At 56.6% G+C, this 18,986-nt stretch overlaps 1 protein-coding gene and 1 long non-coding RNA gene across 4 annotated transcripts in view; one reads left to right on the forward strand and one right to left on the reverse strand.

Moving 5' to 3' along the window:
* Positions 1 to 4,353: 4,353 nt before the first annotated feature.
* Positions 4,354 to 5,522, reverse strand: LOC138916762 (uncharacterized). Its single transcript, XR_011424146.1, has 2 exons — positions 5,348 to 5,522; positions 4,354 to 5,087 (listed from the first exon to the last, which is right to left on the reverse strand). It is a non-coding gene; the product is annotated as an uncharacterized lncRNA (long non-coding RNA).
* A 2,440-nt stretch (positions 5,523 to 7,962) lies between these two features.
* LRP5 (LDL receptor related protein 5) overlaps positions 7,963 to 18,986 on the forward strand; it is a 107,588-nt gene continuing 96,564 nt past the window's right edge. For 2 of the 3 annotated variants that reach the window (XM_070230236.1, XM_023654608.2), the window contains exon 1: positions 7,967 to 8,151. In XM_070230236.1, the coding sequence (XP_070086337.1) occupies positions 8,088 to 8,151 (64 nt within the window). In that variant the 5' untranslated portion in view covers positions 7,967 to 8,087. Of the gene's footprint in view, positions 8,152 to 18,986 lie in introns of all 3 variants that reach the window. The other variant, XM_070230237.1, reaches the window with a different exon arrangement.

Below are 18,986 nucleotides of genomic sequence, written 5' to 3' on the forward strand. Positions count from 1 at the left end.
CAGCGAGTGTAGACAGTGGCTTGGAGAGGCTTGGCAGTTGCCGGGACAGAGAGGAAGGAATGAAGGGAGATGGAGGGGCTTTTCTGGTGCTTTTTTAAGAAGGGAGAATCCTGCCCATGTTTACAAGCCGAGCGGGTGGAGCGAGAAGAGGGGGTGAGCTGGACTTAGGCCAGGCAGGAGGGGTCCCGGGAGCGGGGCGAGGACCTGGGGAAGGAGAGGGGGTCAGTGCGAGGGAGGGGATTCGCCTGGCAAGAGGTGGGCCACAGCAGAGCCAGGAGGCCTGGGTTCAAATCCCAGCCTGGCCACTTTGCAGCTGTGTGACCTTGGGCAGGTGCCACGCCTGTCCTGAGCCGTGGTATCTCTCTTGAGGGGTGGCGTTAAACTGGGACTTTTTGCCTTGGTTTTGTCTGATATTGAAGGCCTAAGACAAAATGATAGGTGCTGTCCTGCCGGGGTTTCCAAGCTTTAGGGGGTCCCCAAGCCACCCCTCCAGCCTGCCCATCCCCCACGGGGGACATGCTCCCTGGTGCCCCTGCACCTGCCTCGGTACTTGGACCCCGAATTCCCTGTCCGAACAGTAGGAAGCCTGAGTCCCAGGCTGTGTGGACACCTCCACCTGGGAGACTGCCCCTGGGGCAGAAGTCCAGGGAGGTCCTGGGCCAGGTCTCCTCCTGTCACCTTGCTCCAACACAGAGGAGTCCAGAAAGTTCCCCACGGCATTGCCTTCCTGGTGTTATGAGGCGTATTCATCCATCCAGGAGGACAGAACGCTCCTTACTCCACAGTCTGTGGGCTGATCTATAACTTTTTTTTTTTCACAGTGACCATCCATAATTTTATTACATAGGTTCAAAATTTGCAGGGGTTGGCCCTGTGGCATGGTGGTAAAGTTCGGCATATTCTGCTTCGGCGGCCCAGGTTCACAGGTTCGGATCCTGGGTGCAGACCTACACCACTTGTCAGCCATGCTGTGGCAGCAACCCACACACAAAATAGAGGAAGATTGGCATAGATGTTAGCTGAGGGCTAATCTTCCTCAGCAAAAAAAAAAAAAAAAGTTAAGGTTTTGCTACATTTGCCAAAAATATAAATATTGAAAGTACGTTGCAGACAATACGGTGCTACTCCGTTAAATCATTTGAAGAGAGTTCCTAAGAACATTCTCCTCCATAAACAGAACAGTTGTGTTGCATCTAAAAAAATACTCATAATTCTTAACATCATCAGAGTTATTTCTTAAGCAGTTTTTTTAAAAGATCAGTCTGTCTTTTTTGTCTCTTTTTATCTAGAAAAATTCCTCCGCTTTTTTTTTTTTTAATGGGAAGTGATGAGGTAAAGTGGCAGGCACAGTCTGGGCCCGCTTTGCTCGCTCTTTTGTCCCGGGTCTCCCACGTGCCCGGGGTGAGGGTCCGGCAGCTGGGAGCCTGGTCCCACTAGCCCCAGGGTGACCAGTGTGCCCCTCTTTGCCTGGGACCTTCCCAGTTTTAGCCCTGAACGTCCTGCCTCCTGGGATCCCTCAGTTCCAGGCAAACCGGGGTGGTGGGTCCCCCAAACGAGTCCATGGCCCACCGTGAGCGTGTAAAGGAGGGGTGGGCCCAGCGTCTCCCAGGGGTGTCACCTTTGTCCTGAGACTGGCAAGAGGCTCTTCAAGGAACCAGGGGGACAAATGTCCCCTGGAGCTGGGGTCTGGACATGGGGACAACGTGTGTGTCTGGTGATTGTTCTAGGCCTGATAAATTAAAGGTCAAGGCCATCGCCGTGGCTGCCCGGCCGGCCGTGGAACTAGACAAGTGGCCGTGCTTTCTGGATGACTGGGCAAAGGCGTGTGTCCCAGGGGCCAGGCGCCCTCTGAGAAATAGCCAAGGTGACCACAAGGGGCCCCATAGAGAAGACAGAAGCAACGTCTGGAACCCCCAATCCTACAGGTTTTGTCCAGCCTGAGTCACAGGGGCGCCAGTCGCCCCGGCTCCCACCCAGCCCTGCCCCTCCGCTCACTCTCTGCCCTGGGTGCTGGGAGCCACACCCCCCAGGCCCCCTCACCTCAGAGCCGGGGCCCCGGGGCCCAGCGTTGAACTCCTTCTTCCGTAGCTGCTCCTCTGGGATCACGGCCGCAGCCCCGAGGATGCCCAGCGCTCTTCCCCACACCCCAGGCGCTGCCCACTCTGCGACACCACCGGGATCTCCGCTCGCTCAACAAGTTCAAGGCGTGACTGCATCCCACCCGGGGGCTCCTCCCTTCCTTTCACGACGCTCATGTCTCAGTGGATGGCAGCCCCCACCTCCAGGTGCTCAGGCCAAACCTTCTGACCTCACCATTGACTCCTCCTTCCTTCAGCTTTGACCTCGCTCTCCACGTCCTCTCGACCCTCAGAGAGATCCAGAATCCAGCCACTTCTCACCATCTCCGCTCCTGCCCTCAGTGACCCCCATCTTGAACTTGGACCACGGCAATGACCCCTCAGCTGGCCCCTTAGTTCCCCTCCTGCCCCTTCTATTTCCCACACAGTAGCAGAGAGATTCTGTAAAATGGAAATCAAATCCCTTGCTCCATCTGCTCCTGGCCCTCCGAGGGTCCCCCCCCCCCATCCATCTCACTCAGAGGAGATGACCTCCATGGCCCTGAAGAGCTGGCCCGCTCCTCTCTGACCTGGGCTGTCTCTGCCGCGGCCCCTCCAGCCCCTCGCTGTGCCTCAGGGCCTTTGCACTGGCCTTCCCTGCTGGCCACAAGGCTCTCTCCCACCCTTCTTCCAGGTTCCTGCACAAATGTCACCCTCCTGGTGAGGGCTTCCTCACCCCTTGACCCTCTTACCCTGCTTTATTTTTTCCAGAGCAGCTGTCATCATGTGACCCCCTGGAGCAGGGGTGGACGGCTGTTTCTGTGCCGGGCTGGAGAGCCACGGGCTTCACAGGCACACAGTCTCTGTTGCAACTACTCAGCTTCACCATCACAGTGTGAAACAGTCAGAGACGACACCCTGGACGAGCCCTTACCTCTCTGACCTCAGTTCCCTTCCCTGCAGGATGGGTTGTGAAGATCAGGGACTGTACTAATGTCCTGGGGCTGCCATAACGAATCTCCCAAACCAGCTGGCTTAAAACAGCAGAAATGGGGGCTGGCCTGGTGGCATCATGGTTACGTTTGCACGCTCCACTTCGGTGGCCCAGGGTTTGCCGGTTCAGATCCCGGGTGTGGACATGGCACCGCTTGGCAAGCCATGCTGTGGCAGGCATCCCACATATAACGTAGAGGAAGATGGGCATGGATGTTAGCTCAGGGCCAGTCTTCCTCAGCAAAAAAGAGGAGGATTGGTAGTGGATGTTAGCTCAGGGCTAATCTTCCACAAAAATAATAATAATAAAAATGCCCAGCAGAAATGGATTTTCTCCGAGTCTGGAGGCCGGAGGTCTGAAATCAAGGTGTCACAGGGCCATGCTCCACCCAGAGGCTCTTGGGGAGCGTCCTTTCTGCCTCTTCCAGCTTCTGGGGACTCCAGGCTCACGACTGCCTCCCTCCCCGCTCTGCCTCATCTTCACGTGGCTGCTCCTCTCCTTTCTCCTCCTCTCCCGTCTGTCGCAAATCTCCTTCTGTCTTTCTTCTATAAGGACATTTGTCATCGGATTTAGGGTCCATCCGGATAATCCAGGATGATCTCGTCTTAAGATCCTTAATTATATCTGCAAAGACCATTTTTCCAAACAGATTAACAGTCAGGTTTCTGGGATTAGAACGTGCATACAACTTTTTTTGGGGGGCCACCATTCAACCCACTTCAGGTGTCTTTAAAGTGCTTAAAAAGGAGAATGAAATCTGAATGTCAGCTCCTCAATCTGCAGTGAAAATAAGACTGTTAAGCGGGCCAGACACTCGTGTGGTTCTGTCCAGAACATTCTCCCTCATGACGCAAGTTACACGGCAAGCCACAGCACCAGGAGGGTCGAAGCTCAGAGCTACAGGGACTAAGGAATGGATGACAACTATCAGGGGAGGCACCCGGCTCAGCCATCCTGATGTCCTGTCTTGGGCCCCAAGTTCATCACCATTCACAGTGATGCAGTGCTTTAAAGTATAAACAGCATTTTTTTTTTTTTTTTTTGGTGAGGAAGATTGGCTCTGAGCTAACATCCATGCCAATCTTCCTCTATTTCGTATGCAGGACGCCATGACAGCATGGCTTGATGAGCGGTGTGTAGGTTCCACACCTGGGATCCAAACCTGCGAACCCAGGGCTGCCCAAGCAGTGTGCGCCAACTCAACCACTACGCCATCAGACCGGCCCCTAAGGAGCATTTTACAAGTCTTATCTTATTTGAGGTTCACACCAGCACTGAGAGATAAGCAGTCGAGCAGATATCATCGTTTGCATTTTTATGAATGAGGAAATGGAGGCTCAGAGAGGTGAGTCCAGCCTGTGTCCCTCACATCCCAGCTACGGTTTCCATAGAAACCGTGTCTGGCTACCAACTTAGCTTTCTGGCCACCCTGCGCCAATGGCCGCCTTCCCCAGCCCGCCTCCCAGCAGGTGCCAGGAGCTGGTGCTGTGGCAGGGGAGAGGCCCCGGGGCTCTGAGGGATGGGCCGGTCAGCAGACACTCCCACCGTTGCCTCCACCGAGCTGCCCTCGGGAGGATGCTCGTGGCTCGGAGGCCCAGCCATGCTGGGAGCCCAAAGCACACCTCTGACCACAGCGGCCGGGCCTGCCCGGCGGGAAGCTTCTCATGCCCAGAATAACTCTCCAGAGTCAGCATGATCCAGCTCGGGAGGGAGACCACAAAGGCACTTTTCCCCAATGTCATGGGGCTGAGATGTCATCCTTGGATGGGCCCGAAATGGACCCCGATTGAGCCTCTGTCCCCGGAAACGATTAGATCCGGCAGGTGCCAATGCCCCGTGACCTCCCTGGGGTGGAACTTGCATCAGACAAATAAATCGAGAGTGGGCGCTTCCAGACGCGAGGCGGAGGAAGAGCTCTGCGGCGTGACGAGCTGCGACAGGCAGCCTTCTGGGGAAGTCGAAGCTTAGCATGTTCTCCGGTTGCTTCTTACATGAGTGAAGAGTCTAAAAATGACCGCCCTTGCGAGGCCGGAATCCTGCGGGGTGAACTAGCGATCGGTCCTCACTGGTTCTTTGCAAACGACTTCTCGCAAAGCTCTGAGTGGAGTCGGGCAGCCCGGGATCCCGCTCTGAGGTCCCGAGACCTGGGGCACAGTCCCCTTCCTTTCGGGGAGAGGTCTCTGGTGGCACCCCCACGATGGATATCCCAAGAGTTGGCACAGGAAAGCCCGGGGCGCCCCAGGAGCTACTGCCAGCCTCCCCTAGCCCTGACCTACACGGCCTCTTCTGTATTTACCGAATTCTCCGGCTCTGGGGGTCCAGCCTTCCGCCTCCCTCCTCCGGAACACAGCATCCCGATGTCCGTTTACGTTCTTGCTTCATTTTCCTTTCAATCCTTCGCAACACTGTGCGTGGGGGCTTCAGCTTCTTCGCATCCCAGATTTAGAGTCTTGCCTTGAACTTCAGAGCAGCTGCTGTAACAAGGGCCCACTAGCAGAGCCCCTACGTGGGCCCCCCATGGTCCCCCGCCCCTCATCCCCACAGCCAGCGTCCTTAGGGAGACCCTTAGCTCTTCCTAAAGCACCCCGAATCAACCCCTTCTTGCCACTCATGAGTCCCCCACCCTGCCAGTCCAGGCTGCCATCTCTCCTGGCTGCTACCCCGGTACCCACCCGCTGGCCAGCCCCCCACCCCCTCTCCCTCCTGACAGTCCTGTCCCCATTCAGCAGCCAGAGTGCTCCTTTTGTAAACATCAATCAGATCTTTCCACTTCATTCATTCATTCATTCAACAAACAGTTATTGAGTGCCTACCATGTGCCAGGCCCTGTCTAGGCTCAGGGGACCCACAGGGAACAGAACACTGAAGTCTCTGTTCTTACGGAGCCTCCATTCTGGTGGAGGGAAGAAAGGTAGTCTGTCAGATGGCGGTCAGGGCAAAGAAGAAAGCTGAAGTGGAGAAATGGAGCAGGAGGTGCTGGCAAGGGTGGGCAGTGGACTGGGGTGTTTTGCAATTTTTGAGGGGGGGGTCAGGGAAGGCCAGATGAGGAGCTGAAGAAGTAGGGAGTGAACCATGTGGATAACGGGATAAAAGAGTCCCAGCAAGAGAGACCAGCAAGTGCAAAGGCCCTGAGGCAGAGGGTGCTGGTGTGTTTGAGGACCAGCAAGGAGGCCATTGTAGCTTAGCAGGGTGAGGGAGAGGACGGGGAGTCCATAAGGAGGCTGGAGAGATAAAGGGAGAGGTGTGGCCAGATCAGGCCCCATAGGTGCCATAAGGCCTTTGGCTTCTATTCGGACTGATATGGGAGCCATAACAGGTTCTTGAGCAGAGGAAGGGTATGATCTGATTTGTTTTAACAGGCTCACTCTCGCTGCTGTGAGATCAGGCTGAAGTGGTTCAAGGCCAGAAGCAGGAGACCCATCAAGGGGTGAGGGGTGACCCAAACTGGGGTGGCGGTGGCGGAGGTGTGAGTAGAGCTGGGAGTCTGCCTCTGTTAGTGCCACTGGGCTTGCGAATAGGGTGGAGGAGAAGACCCAGCAGGAAGTTTGCTGCTTAAATCCCCACGAAGGCTTTCCCATCGCTCTTGGGGTAAATTCTTGACTCCCTCTCTGGGTCTGACACGCGCTGGCCTCAGCTGGCTTCTCCCGCTGCCCTGCTGCCTGTGCCTGCTGCGTGGTGGTGGCTCACATGTCCCTACCTCCCTAGGTCAGAACTTCCCCGGACACTGTTGCCCAACACCCTCCATTTGCATGGCATTCCTCACCATCTGTCAACGGTGTTTTTTTTTTTTTTTTTTTTAATTTTGCCTTCTTTGTGTCTCCTTCCCTAGAATATAAACCCCAAGAGGACAGAGATGCTGTCCTGGCCACCAGCTTTGTGAAGCTATCACAGATGCATGAAGAAGGCAGTGCCCGGGAGCACCCGCTCCTTTGCTGGTTACTGCCAGTTCTCCAGCACCTGCAAGGTAGGCATGGCCGCCCCTGTTTCACAAGGGCAGACAGTTTGCCAGGAGGGGTTATATTTAAGCTGCTCAAGGGCACACCCGGTTCCAGGAGGCAGGAGTTTGAACTCGGGACCACGGTTCCAGAGCCGGTGCCGCGGCCCCTCCCAGCCCCTCCCGTGTCCTGAGCGTTCAGGGCTGAGCTGGACGCTCAGGTGGGCACAGGGCGGGGAACGCACGCTGCCTTCTTGTCGACCGAGTCAAAGGTGGGGTCTGCGAGCCTGGAGGGGCTTTCTCCCTCGGCCGCCTAGAAGCGTACTGGGAAGCACGGTAACCGGTCTTCGCGTAGCAGAATTAATGCAGGGGGCAGACATCTCAGCTAGTTTAAAAATAAAACCTCGAGCCCACCCCCACCAGCCCCCGCCTCTCTCCACCGTCCGCTTCTGTCCCTGCCCCGGCACCGCCTCGCGGTCGCCCTCCTCTGCCCTCCTCCGCGCCCCTCGCCAGTGAGAACAGGTGTCGCGGGGCCGCCCGACCGGACCCTGCCGGGGGTGGCTGCGCTCGCAGGAAAGCGCACAGACCTGGCTCGGGGCCCCTGGCTTCCAGCCCCGAAAGCGCCTCCCCGTGGTGCCCTCGGGCCACCCCCCCATCCCCCGCCCCGCCTCCCGTGCCTCAGTTTCCCCATCGGCAAGGCGGGGGTCCCGGCGGCTCTACAGGTGACACACCTGCTTCCGGGACTTGTTCGTCCCGGGGCCCCGCGGGCTGGAAACCCGGCGCGCGCCCCCGCGCCCCCGAGGAGCCCGGGCAGCCGGCCCCCGGGGCTGGGGGGGGGGGCGCGGGCAGGGCCGGGGGGCCGGCTCCGGGGGCGCCCGCGGGAGGGCGCGGCCGGCGCGGGGGGCGCGGGCGGGCTGCGGCGGCGGGGGGCGGAGACGCGGCGCGGCTTCCGCTCCCGCGCCCGCCTCCCTCCTCCCCCGTCGTCCTGGTCCGCGGCGCCCGAGGGGGGAGGCGGCAGGCGCCGGGAGCCGCGCGAGGAGCCGCCGCCGCCGCGCCATGGAGCCCGAGTGAGCGCGCGCGGGCCCGGCCGGCCCCGGACAACATGGAGGCGGCGCCGCCCCGGCTGCTGCTGCTCGCGCTCTGCTGCAGCCTGGCCCCCGCCGCGGGTAGGTGGGCGCGGGCCCGAGGGACAATGGCCCGGGCGGTCCCGCGGCCAAGTGCGCGGCGCCGCCTCGGAAGCGACTTGGCAAGTTGGGGGCGAGTTGGGGCGCGCGCCGCGGGGCCCCGCCGCCCCCCGCAGCTCCCCGCGCCCGGGGGCCGCGCGCCGGCCCTTTGTCTCGCCCGCCCGGGCCCCTCCCGGGGACGCCGGGCCCCCTCCCGCGTCCCGGGCGGGCGAGCAGGGCGCGCGGGCGGCGCCGACCCCGCCAGGTGCGGCGCGGGCGGGTCCTCACCTGCCCGGGCCCCGGGGCGCGCTCGGAAGTGCCGCCCGCGGGCAGCGGGCCGGGCGAGGCGGCGCCGGGGCGGTGGGGACCCCGGCCCGCGGGCGGCACAGAGCGGGCACGTTCGGCCCGGAGACAGGCCTCGGCGCCCTGCGTCGGGAACTCTTCGGCGAGCCTGTTTCCGATGGCCGCGCGGCCGGCCTGCGAGCTCCGAGAACTGATGCAAGTTGCAAGAGAAAGTTCTCAGTCCGGGCGCCGGGCGGCCTGGCCTGGCGCGCGGCCCCCTTTCATCGGCGTTGCTGTCGGTTTCCAAACGGACTGACACCTGCCAGGTGCCCGGACGACCCGTCTGGCCTCCGGGTCCCCACACAGTGGCCGCCGATCGCTCGGGGTCCCCCGCGGGGCCCGGCTGCGTGGGGGCCGCCGCGCGGGAGGGCGGCGCGCTCGGGTCTCGGCTCCGCACACCCTGTGGGAGATCGAGGGCTGAGGACCTTTCTGTGCAACTTTTGGTGTGTCCCGAGGGGTGGAGTTGAGGTCAGGAGGACTCAGGAAACCTAAGCGCCCTGTGAAACGCGACACATGTTACTTTAATTTGGAGATTGCCATGTGGGTTTTGAGCAAGCCTCTCCTACCTAAATCCTTCTCTTCGGACGTGAGTGTTTTGTTTTTCTGGAGTGTGGCTGGCCGAGTGGCCGCGGCCAGCGAGTCCTGTGCTCTCTGGGCTACACTTCTGCTGGTGGCAGTGTGTTGGGGGGGGGTCCCTCGAGTCCCTTTGTCTGGGCCTCTTTAAGGCTAGCAGCTGTCTCCCTGAATATTTCGAGTGTGGCTCTGCAGGGAGATGTCCTGGCCTGGCTCTGTGGTGGCATTCCCAGGGCCTCGGCCCCTCCATGGAGGTTTGGGGGGGCGCAGAGGGGGTGTTTCCCCAAGTCTGCCTGCCTCCCAGCCCGAGCCCAGAGACTGCCTCACCCCAAATCTGTCTTTCTTGGGAGCCTGTTTACGTTTCTCAGCCGCGTCTGATAGCACAACAAGGTGACGACAGAACAATGACAGTGTCTGGGTAGTTCAGGCCAGCCCTGCTCCTTTTCTCTTCCGGAAATGCCTGGATCACGGAGGCAAAAGGGTTTTTTTTTGGGAAGATGTTTGTTTTAAAGGTGGGGTTTCTCAGCCGGCTACGTTGCCTTTCGCTTTGTCGCAGTTTTGAATTTCCTGTACCTTTTGGGGTGACATTGCTGGAGTCGAACACCCGTCGGTCGGTCGTGCGGTTCGAGCCCCCACAAGTCACATCTGTGGAGTTCGGTTGTATATGAGACAGAAATAGAGCTGATTATTTTAACGTTAGGAAGTATGTCAACACGAGGATTTTAGAGCCCCGGCTAGTTGTGGCAGTCCTGTCCTAAAATGGGAGGAGAAGGAGGGATCTTTCTGCAGGACGATTTTGACCCTTTTCGATCTGCGATGTCCCACGTTTCTATGTTAGATTTATGCCTCAGTCCGGAGAGAAGCCAGTAAGTTTGTAGTTAATTATTTTTCCTGATTGCTTCCTGTTGCAATTCGAAGCTGTGAGCCCACGGAAATGCCTTTGTTCTTGTGGTCCCGGTGCTGGGAATGGCCTTTGCCAGATCCACGGCCCGGGCCTCTCCCCGCTGGCCCCACAGCACTTGCTCCAGGAGCCCCCCCACCCCCCCAGGGTGGTTCCTGCAGACGCTCACTGCCCGGCCCCCTGGGAGGGCCCAGCAGGTGGGTGTTAAGGAAATGCTGCGTGGAGCCCACTGAGGGAATTCCCCCACAAAGGACCCTCTGCTTTTTAAAGCAGAGCCCGCATACTTTTCACCCTCTCGCTCAGATCCAAGAATTTACCCCGTGCACCCGGGTGAGCCAACATTTGCTGTGGAGATCCCGTCGGAGTTGGAACCCGTTTAATTTCAGCTGCACTGTGTCACCGCTCAGGCATTTAGCAAAATTTGCACGCTGGGATGGGGGGGGTGTAGTCAGGTGAGGACTCAGCATGGCTTCCTGCCCTGTGGCCTGGGCTTGCCAGGGCTGAGAGCGGGGACTTTGGGGGTCAGACAAGCCTGGGTTTACGCGCTCAATTGCTGTTTGACTTTGCATGACTTACTTAACTTCTCTGTGTCCGGTGTCCTTCCTGGATTCTCTCCCGCCCAGGCAGTCGGGAGCGTCGGATGCTGTGTGTGCACCCCTCGGCACCATTCCTGTCCTGGGCGAGAGACAGGTCGTGGCTGAGCTGCGATGCTCATTGTGTCACGGGGTCCTTGATCTTTCTGGCCTGGGAGGTCTAGAAGCCGTTACCGGGCAGTCTGGATGATTCCTCTGTGCACGACCTTGGATGTTTAGTGCACTGACTTGTTTATTGCTGCAACATGGGGTGAGGGTCCTTGGGAAAGTGTGGACAGGGCCCGAGTGCCCAGGGTCTGATCCCAGCCTTGCTGGTTGCGGTGTGGGGGAGCTTGGGCGGCTGGCTCCACTTTTGTGTGCCTCAGTTTTCTCTTCTGTAAATGGGGCTAAGAATACTCAATTGGGCCAATTCAGGGAGTTAACACCTGCCCGCTAAGAGCTGTGTCCGCTCTTAGTGTCGTTCCTCCTTCTCTTGGGCGCCTGGTACCGTGTGAAGCCCTGGGGAGAGAAGAGTGCAGAACGGACAGAATGGCAGATGAGGCCGGGGCTTTGCTGTCGGAGGGGAAGCAGGCAAAGGAAGCCGACGGGCAGCTGTGGGAGAGGGGGCGCGGGGACTCCCCCCCTCACCGGCCCAGAGCCCCGTCCTCGAGGACCGGGTGGTCTCCTCCACGGAGAGAGGCCAGATGACGCTGCGGAGTCTGGATGTGATCCAGAAGGCGATGGAAGCTCCTGGAAGACTTTAGTGAGGGGGGGTAGGAAATGCGGGCTGGAGTCAGGTCTGTATTGGGTGAAAGGTGTGGAATCGATCTTTTTTCTTCCTTTAATTAAGGTGAAAATCACATATTATAAAATACAGCATTTTAAAGGACACAGTTCGACGGTCTGTAGCACATTCTGCGTGTCCTGTAGCCACCGCATCTCTCAAGTTACCAGACTTTTCTGTCACCCCGAAATAAAACTCCATACCTGTGAATCAGTAACTTCCCGTGTCCCCTACCCCCAGCCCGAGGCAGCCACCAGTCTGCTTTCTGTCCCCATGGAGGTGTCTGTTCTGGACGTTTCGTACACGTGGACTCGTACGACACGTGGCCTTTTGTGTCTGGCTTCGTCACTCGTTTAGCATGATGTTTTCGATGCGGGTCCCCGTCGTAGCGTGGGTCGGTACTCTGTTCCTTTTTATGGCCGAATGTCGTATGGATGGAGCACGTTTTGCTTCTCCATTCACCCGTCAGTGGCTCGGTCTCCGCTGGGGGCTGTGGTGGCCCCATGGGGTTTGCACAGCAGGAGCTGTTTCCAGCTTGGTGGGGACATGGACACATTTGTTCTTAGAGCCCCGTCTGTGTTCAGAGACGATGGGTGAGAGCTGATGCAGTGGGAGCCGGGGCGGAGGACAGGCTGGGGGCCAGTGCTGGCCTCAGGGGACGAGGGCTCTGGGAGGTGGACGGAGGGCCACGTTCAATATCGCAGAAGCCCTGAAAGAAACCGGACATTTGTGGCTTAGGAGGCCTCTCGGACAGTCACTTAAGACCCTCTCAAAATGGGGGGGGCTCTGATGGGAGCGAGGGGCTGCATCCAGCCCCTTCCCTTCCCGGGCCTGTTGACACATTGCTCAGAGAGCAGTGGTCTGCTCTGGGACAGACCACCCACGGGCCGTCCTGGGGACCACACGGGTCCAAGGGCTGCCGTGTGGGGGCAGCTGCGGCCACACATGCAGCCGCCCCGGGTCCCGCCCACTGCTCCAGGCTGCCCTCTGCTTTCTCATGAGCTCTGGAGAGCGGGTTGCTGTCTCCCGGCCTCAGTTTCCTCGTCCTCAAAATTGGGATGATGCATCTGCTTGCAGGGCGCTGGTTGGGGTTCAGTGAGCCAGTCTGGGAGGAGGCCCTGGGGGCCCTTCCCTCCAGGGCCTGGTTTCCTTATAAAAGTGCCCCGAGCGAGGGTCAAGATCCTGGTCACTCTCGTCTAGATGGGGGCCGGGAGTGGTGGAAGATGTTGGGGGTCTGTGTTTGGCCCTTGTTTGCCCCCGAGGAGTGACTGGCAGTCCTGAACCGGGCTGGAACTCCAGCCAGGAGCAGACCTGGCTGCTGACCCTTCCCATGATAGGTGGGGGTCCCCACGTCCCTAAACCAAGTGGGGCCATGTGCCAACCAGGCCGTGCCCTTGCCCATGTCTGTTCTGCCCGTTCTGGAGCCCCGAGCAGCCCTGCTATCCGCTATCTGTTTGCCTCCTGGGCCTCCCTTTGCCCATCACCTGGCCGGGGGCAGATGACACTCCCCTGGTCTGCCCACGGGCTCGCCCCTGGTCACCTCTTTTCTGCTTTAAGGGTACTCTTATTTGTGGAGTCATACAATATTTGTCCTTTTGTGTCTAGCGTGTTTCATTTAGCATAATGTTTTCGAGGTTCATCTAAGTTGTAGCATGTATCAGAATCCCATTCCTTTTTATGGCTGAGTAATATTCCACTGTACAGATAGAGCATGTTTTCCTTATCCATTCCTCCGTTGCTGGACACTGGTTGGTTCCACCTTTAGATATTGTGAATGATGCTGCTGTGAACATTGCTGGGCATGTATCTGCTTGAGTCCCTGCTTTCACTTTTGGGGCTGTACCCAGAAGTGGAATTGCTGGATGACGTGGTAATTCTATGTTTACTATTTTGGGGAACCATCAGACGGTCATCTACAGCAGCTGTACCATTTTACATTCCCAGCAACAATGCGCAAGAGTTTGTTTCTCCACGTCCTGGCTAACACTTGCTATTTTCCATATTTTTGGTTCTAATCATCCTAGGAGGTGTGAAGTGGGACCATGTTGTGGTCTTCACATGTGTTTTCCTGATGGCTAATATGTCGAACATCTTTACATGTGCTCGGCCATTTTGTTTTATAGATATGTATATATTGAAATGCAAGATGTACATATAAACAGCTTAAACATTTTCTATGGTACTTCTGGTAAAATGAGCATCTTCTTTTGTTGCCTGTTTTATTTCTCTCCTCAGAGATGGCCGAACCTCTAACACGTATTTTAACATGTTACTTTGTTTTGAACATGTCCTCATATTCTTTACATAAATCCAATCGCTCTCTATCATTCTTTTTTTTTTTCTGTAGAAAGATTGGCCCTGAGCTAACATCTATTGCCAATCTTCCTCTTTTTTTTTTTTTTTCCCTCTCCCCAAAGCCTCAGCACATAGTTGTATATCCTAGGTGTAGATCATTCTAGTTCTTCTATGTGGGATGCCGCCACAGCATGGCTTGATGAGCAGTGTGTAGGTCTGCACCCAGGATCCGAACAGGTGAACCCCGGGCCGCTGAAGTGGAGCACACAAACTTAACCACTCGGCCACGGGGCCGGCCCCTCTGAAAAAGACATTCTAAAGTCTGTCTTTTTCACTCACTAATGTATCATAAACATTTTCTGTATCTTTACTTTTGGATCTTCATTCTTTTTAAAAGTAGTGTTTCCTAGTATGGGTGTATCATACTTCATGGCTGTTACCAAATTGAGGAGCGTTCGGTTTTTTCCATGTGTGGTTGCTATTACAAGGCATGCTGCAGTGAGCACCTTTGCTTGTGTGTATCTAGGTGCGTGTGCAAGCATTTCTGTGGGACACATTCCTTGTCAGAGTATGTCCGTTTATAGGTTTTCAAAGATGCTGATAAATTCCTCCAAAATGTCTGCACCAGTCTGTACTCCACCAGGCATCTATGAGAGTACGTGCTTTCCTCTATCCTAACACTGGCAGTTACCAGATTCTATTTTTTTTAAATCAATTTGGTTAAAAGTTATAACACATTTTGATTTGTGCTTCCCTCGTTGCTGATTGAGTGGCCATTTGTATTTATTTTTCTGCAAATTGTCTACTCTTATCCTTAGCCTATCTTTCTGTCGAGTTGTCTTTTTCTTATTGATTTGCAGGAACTCTTTATTTGTTGTGGACATTAATTCTTTGTTCTGTTTGGTCCAGATTTTTCTTCTGGTCTGTAGCTAGTCCTTCATCCTTGTTTCTGGTGGTTTATTATCATGAAGACATTAAAAAGTTTCATGTTATCAAAACTCTTGGTCTTTTCCCTTATGGCGTCTGAGTTCTGTGCCTTGTTTCTCTGTCCTCAGATTTTAAATACATCTTTCTTTATGTTCTTCCAGGACTGTTACTGTTTTGTGTTTTATATTCAGATATTATTCTGTCTGATTATTTGGGGGGTATATGGTTCGAGGTAGGGATCTGCATTGTCCCTGGTTACACACCCCCTCCCACCCCTGTAAGTGGATAGGGAGATGTCCCAGCACCTTGAGGGAATGGCCCATCCTGTCCCCATTCATTTAAAATGCTGCTCTTTCATGTGCAGTGTCCGCAGATGCTTGGCTCCTTGTTCTGGAACCTTCTGTCCTCCTCCGTTGACCAGCGGGTGTCTTTCTGCACCAGTGTGCTCTTGTTTTAATCTCTGTTGCATCACAATATATTTTAAGATTGATTGTGCAATTCCTCCTTCATTGTTCTTTTTAAAAAAATTGTGTTGACTCTTCTTGTACATTTACTCTTTTGTGATAAACTTTAGAATTAGCTGGTCAGCTTCCATCCTTTGATCTCTTGATCCGGGGACAGTAAATGGTGACATTCAATAGGTGTCAGAGGGCTGGACTTTAGAAGTGGTCTCTGACGGCCGAGCTGGTCTCTGGCTGTGGAGATAAACGTGTCTGCTGCCTCGATGGAGCCGGTCATCACGTTTTTGGTTTCCGGTGGCACGTGGAGTACTTCAGAGATGACATTTGTGCTGGATCGCCCGAGCCTTGTGCTTCCTTGCTCACAGCAGCGTCTGCTTGGGAAACAAGCTCTAATGCGGCTAATTCCAGCATTAGCCCCAAGGCAAATATAATTACCGCGTAAATTATCGCTCCCCTCCCCTAGTTTGTTTCAGAACAAAATGTGAGCAACTTTAATTTCTTCCCTGGGCTGCACCCCTCTATTAGCTCAAATGGGGAGGCGTACTACCTGCTGAGCAAAACTCTCAGGAAATTGCTCAATGGGGCATTAAGAGCCGCCTGAGCGTGTGGCCCGGCCAGAACACGCCTGCCTGGGTGCCTTCCAGACTGTCCGCTCGCAGGCAGCTGCCCCCTCGGCTTCCGCCCTGGGAGGAGCGGGCGGTCTCCGCGATGGGAGCCCGCTTGATGTCCTCGCTGTAAGGTGCTTTCAGAGCAAGACGTGTTCCCGAGCTTGCTTTTGTGGGGGAATGCCGTTTCTGCAAACTTTCCCCGGTGTGAACTTGGTCCCCAAAAGGAGACCGAATCGGGGGAGTTGGGGTGCAGGGGGTGCTGGCCTGGCCTCCCCGGATTCCTCCCGACTCAGGCTGGAAGCTCCGAGCCGACCCCAGCACCTGTTCTTTCTCTGCCGCCCGGATGCAGGCCCTGTCTCCGTTCCTTCCCACACTCAGGACAGCCTGCTGTGCTCGTTTCCTCCCCGATGCGGCCCCCCTGGCTCTGAGGCCTCACCTGGAGGCCCCCACAGTACTCGCTCTGTGGAAGACTAGATTCCGAGTGGAGGACCCCATCCGCTTCTACTTGGTCTCCTTGCTTTCTAGAACCTTCCTTTGCCCATTTATCTTTCACTGTGGCCAGATTAATCTTTTTAAACCTGGTTTCATCCTGTCCATCCCTTTCTCAGAAAACGACACCGGTTTCCCAGTGTCTGAAGATGGAACTTTTTTTTTTTGGAGGAAGATTAGCCCTGAGCTAACATCTGCCGCCAATCCTCCTCTTTTTGCTGAGGAAGACTGGCCCTGAGCTGGCATCCGTGCCCATCTTCCTCTACTTTATACGTGGGACGCCTGCCACAGCATGGCTTGACAAGCAGTGCGTAGGTCCACACCTGGGATCCGAACCGGCGAACCCTCGGCCACCGAAGTGAAATGTGCAAACTTAACTGCTGTGCCACCAGGCCGGCCCCTGAATTTGGAACTTTTGGGCCCAGCATTCCGTGCTGCTCTGAGCTGGCTTTAGCCCTCTCCTCTGCTCTCAGGGGTGAGTGCTTCCCCAGCCAGATCCATCTCCTTGGAGTCCAGAACCTTCCATGATCCACCCAGCCTGGAGGGCCTTGGGGACAGAGGCCGTCTTCATCCTTGTCCCTCCGCCTCTGGCATGGTGTCTGGTGTGCAGGAGCTGTCTTCAGGGTTCCCGAGGCCTCGTCCATCCGGGGAGCAAATCTCATCCAACCTTACTTCCTCCGGCCCCTGAATCTCCTGAGTCGTGAGCTCCCGCCCCCATCCTGAAATTCGACCCTCTGTTTCCCAGATTGCAGAACGCCTATCCTGCTCTGTGGCAGAAGGCTTCTGGGGCCAAGCGTGGGACCCCCTCCCCCTGGAAGAGCCCCTATTTCCGAGGTATGGACTCTGAGAAGGCCTGCGTTTTACTTGGAGAAACCCAGTACATCCCAGATGTCCTTGCCTGTGAAGTCCTGTGTCCATGTAATACCGCCCCCCCCCCGCCTTCCACAGCCCAGACTCTGAGATGTCCCAGTGGGGCTTGGCACCTGCACCCTTCACCCGTCATTTTCATCATTTTTCAAAAAACTTCCTATGAACATTTTCAATCATGTAAAAATTAGAAATAATAGTATGATGAATTTTTATGCCAAAAAAATGCTTTTGGTGCTTTTGAGTTATAAGGATGGAGGAGGTAGCTGCGTGAGGGGTATTTTTAAGGAGCTTTCAGGAATTTAAGCACGGAGAGAGCGTTGCCCCCTTGAGTGTCCGACGCTTGCTCCGGCCGAGTTGTCACTGCCTGGCTCTCTGTGGGTTTGCCGCAGGGCCCGCGTCACTCCTGCATCCGGGGGGTGCTCCCACATGCTGTATCGTGGGTGGGTGGGCAGTGCCTAGCTCCCGACCCTGGCCGCTGTGGGCCTCCCCATCTGCTGCTCTCTCCTTCAGGATGCACCCCACGCCTGCTGTGGCTGCTCCAGCCCACGGTCCTTGCCTGGCTCTCTGCTGTGGCTCTTACGTTGGGCGGCATCGGTGAACTGTTGACTGCCTGCTCGGAGTGCCATGCTGCGGGGTGTGTGCTGCCTGTCATGGTGTCACTGGTGTTTGCACAGTTCTTGGCTCACAAGGGCCAAGATGCGGGATCGCTAGCCCTACCAGGGAGCACGCCGCGGTGCAGGGGACCCATGGTGTCCACCCCTCGCCTGGAGAGGAACATGGGCCTGGTCATCTTGGTGCAGGCTGTGGCCAGAGCATTGCCTCTCCCTGCAGAACAGATGACCAGCTGGCCTAATGTCTGTGAAGAGAGCGGCCCTGTCTCATGTCACCCATTACCGGGGCTCCCAACCTGCTGGGCTGGGTCCAGAGCACTGTGTCCACGGGGGAGGCTCAGAGATGGGGTGCGCCCAGCGTGGGCCCATCCGCTGCTTGGGCTGGTCTCTGCCTGTGTCCCCCAGACCACGTGCAACTGAGCTGGTGGAACGGCCCAGCGCGGATTCTCGTATTTTCAGTTACTGCCCCTGCTTCTTCTAGAAGGCGCTTGAGCAGCGCTCGCTCTGCTTTGTACGGTTGGGGACGTACGGAGAGTCACTCAAGACGAAACAGCAGAACAAAGAACACTTTCCATCCTCTTGGCTACCGGTTCTAGTTTTTAAAACACCTTCCCTCTGTTTTAGAGGATTTTATCCTTTCAAGGAAAGTCTGTTTGTTAAGGAATAACCTTTTCTGCTTTTCCATCCCCGACGTGCACGATGGCGCTCGTCAGATCTGTAAACCGGCAGAAGCAGCTATGGGCGGGCTTTCCTTTCTTGCTGGGTAGCTTCTATTTGGCTTTTCAGCATTGAAAGCGCCTCTCGGAGCCGGTGTACCTGGTGGCCCCTTGGGCTGTGACCTCGGGCTGGGGAGAGCTAACTGGGAGGCTGACCTGGGATCTGCTCCTGGATCTAAGCGGGTCTGGCCGCGAGGTGGGCGCTGGGCTTTGGGTGGGACCTCACCCCACCACGTGCGCCACCCCTGACTCCTGGGGCGGCGCCCCCGTGCCTCCAGGGTCGTGTTAGGGAACTGCCGGACCGCGAGCCTGTGTGGCGAGAGTTTTCCACGCTCTCCAGGTGGTTCATCACTCATCTGATCTTACCACAGTAAAGGTTTCGGGTCTCTCCTGCGTGGCTGGGGTCTCAGGGCATGTTGTGTCTTCGATGGGGAAACTGACAGGTTCGAGGTTTTTCCAAGCTTCCCTGGCCTGTGTCAGCAGAGCCGGCTGGTGATGCTGATGGGGATGCTGAGTTGGGGATGCCTTCTGACCCGTGATGTTAGGGATGCCTTCCGATCCGTGATCTGGGAGGGCCTCGAGTGACAGGAGATGCATTTGGTTAAAGTGTCCCCCTCCTGCTCTTTGTAGGTGTGAGGAGGACAGGCGGGCCTCCTTCCGTTCTGGCCTGCCTGTGGTGCCTCAGGCCA

This window comes from Equus caballus, chromosome 12 (genome assembly GCF_041296265.1).
Source record: "Equus caballus isolate H_3958 breed thoroughbred chromosome 12, TB-T2T, whole genome shotgun sequence".
Lineage (NCBI taxonomy): Eukaryota > Metazoa > Chordata > Mammalia > Perissodactyla > Equidae > Equus > Equus caballus.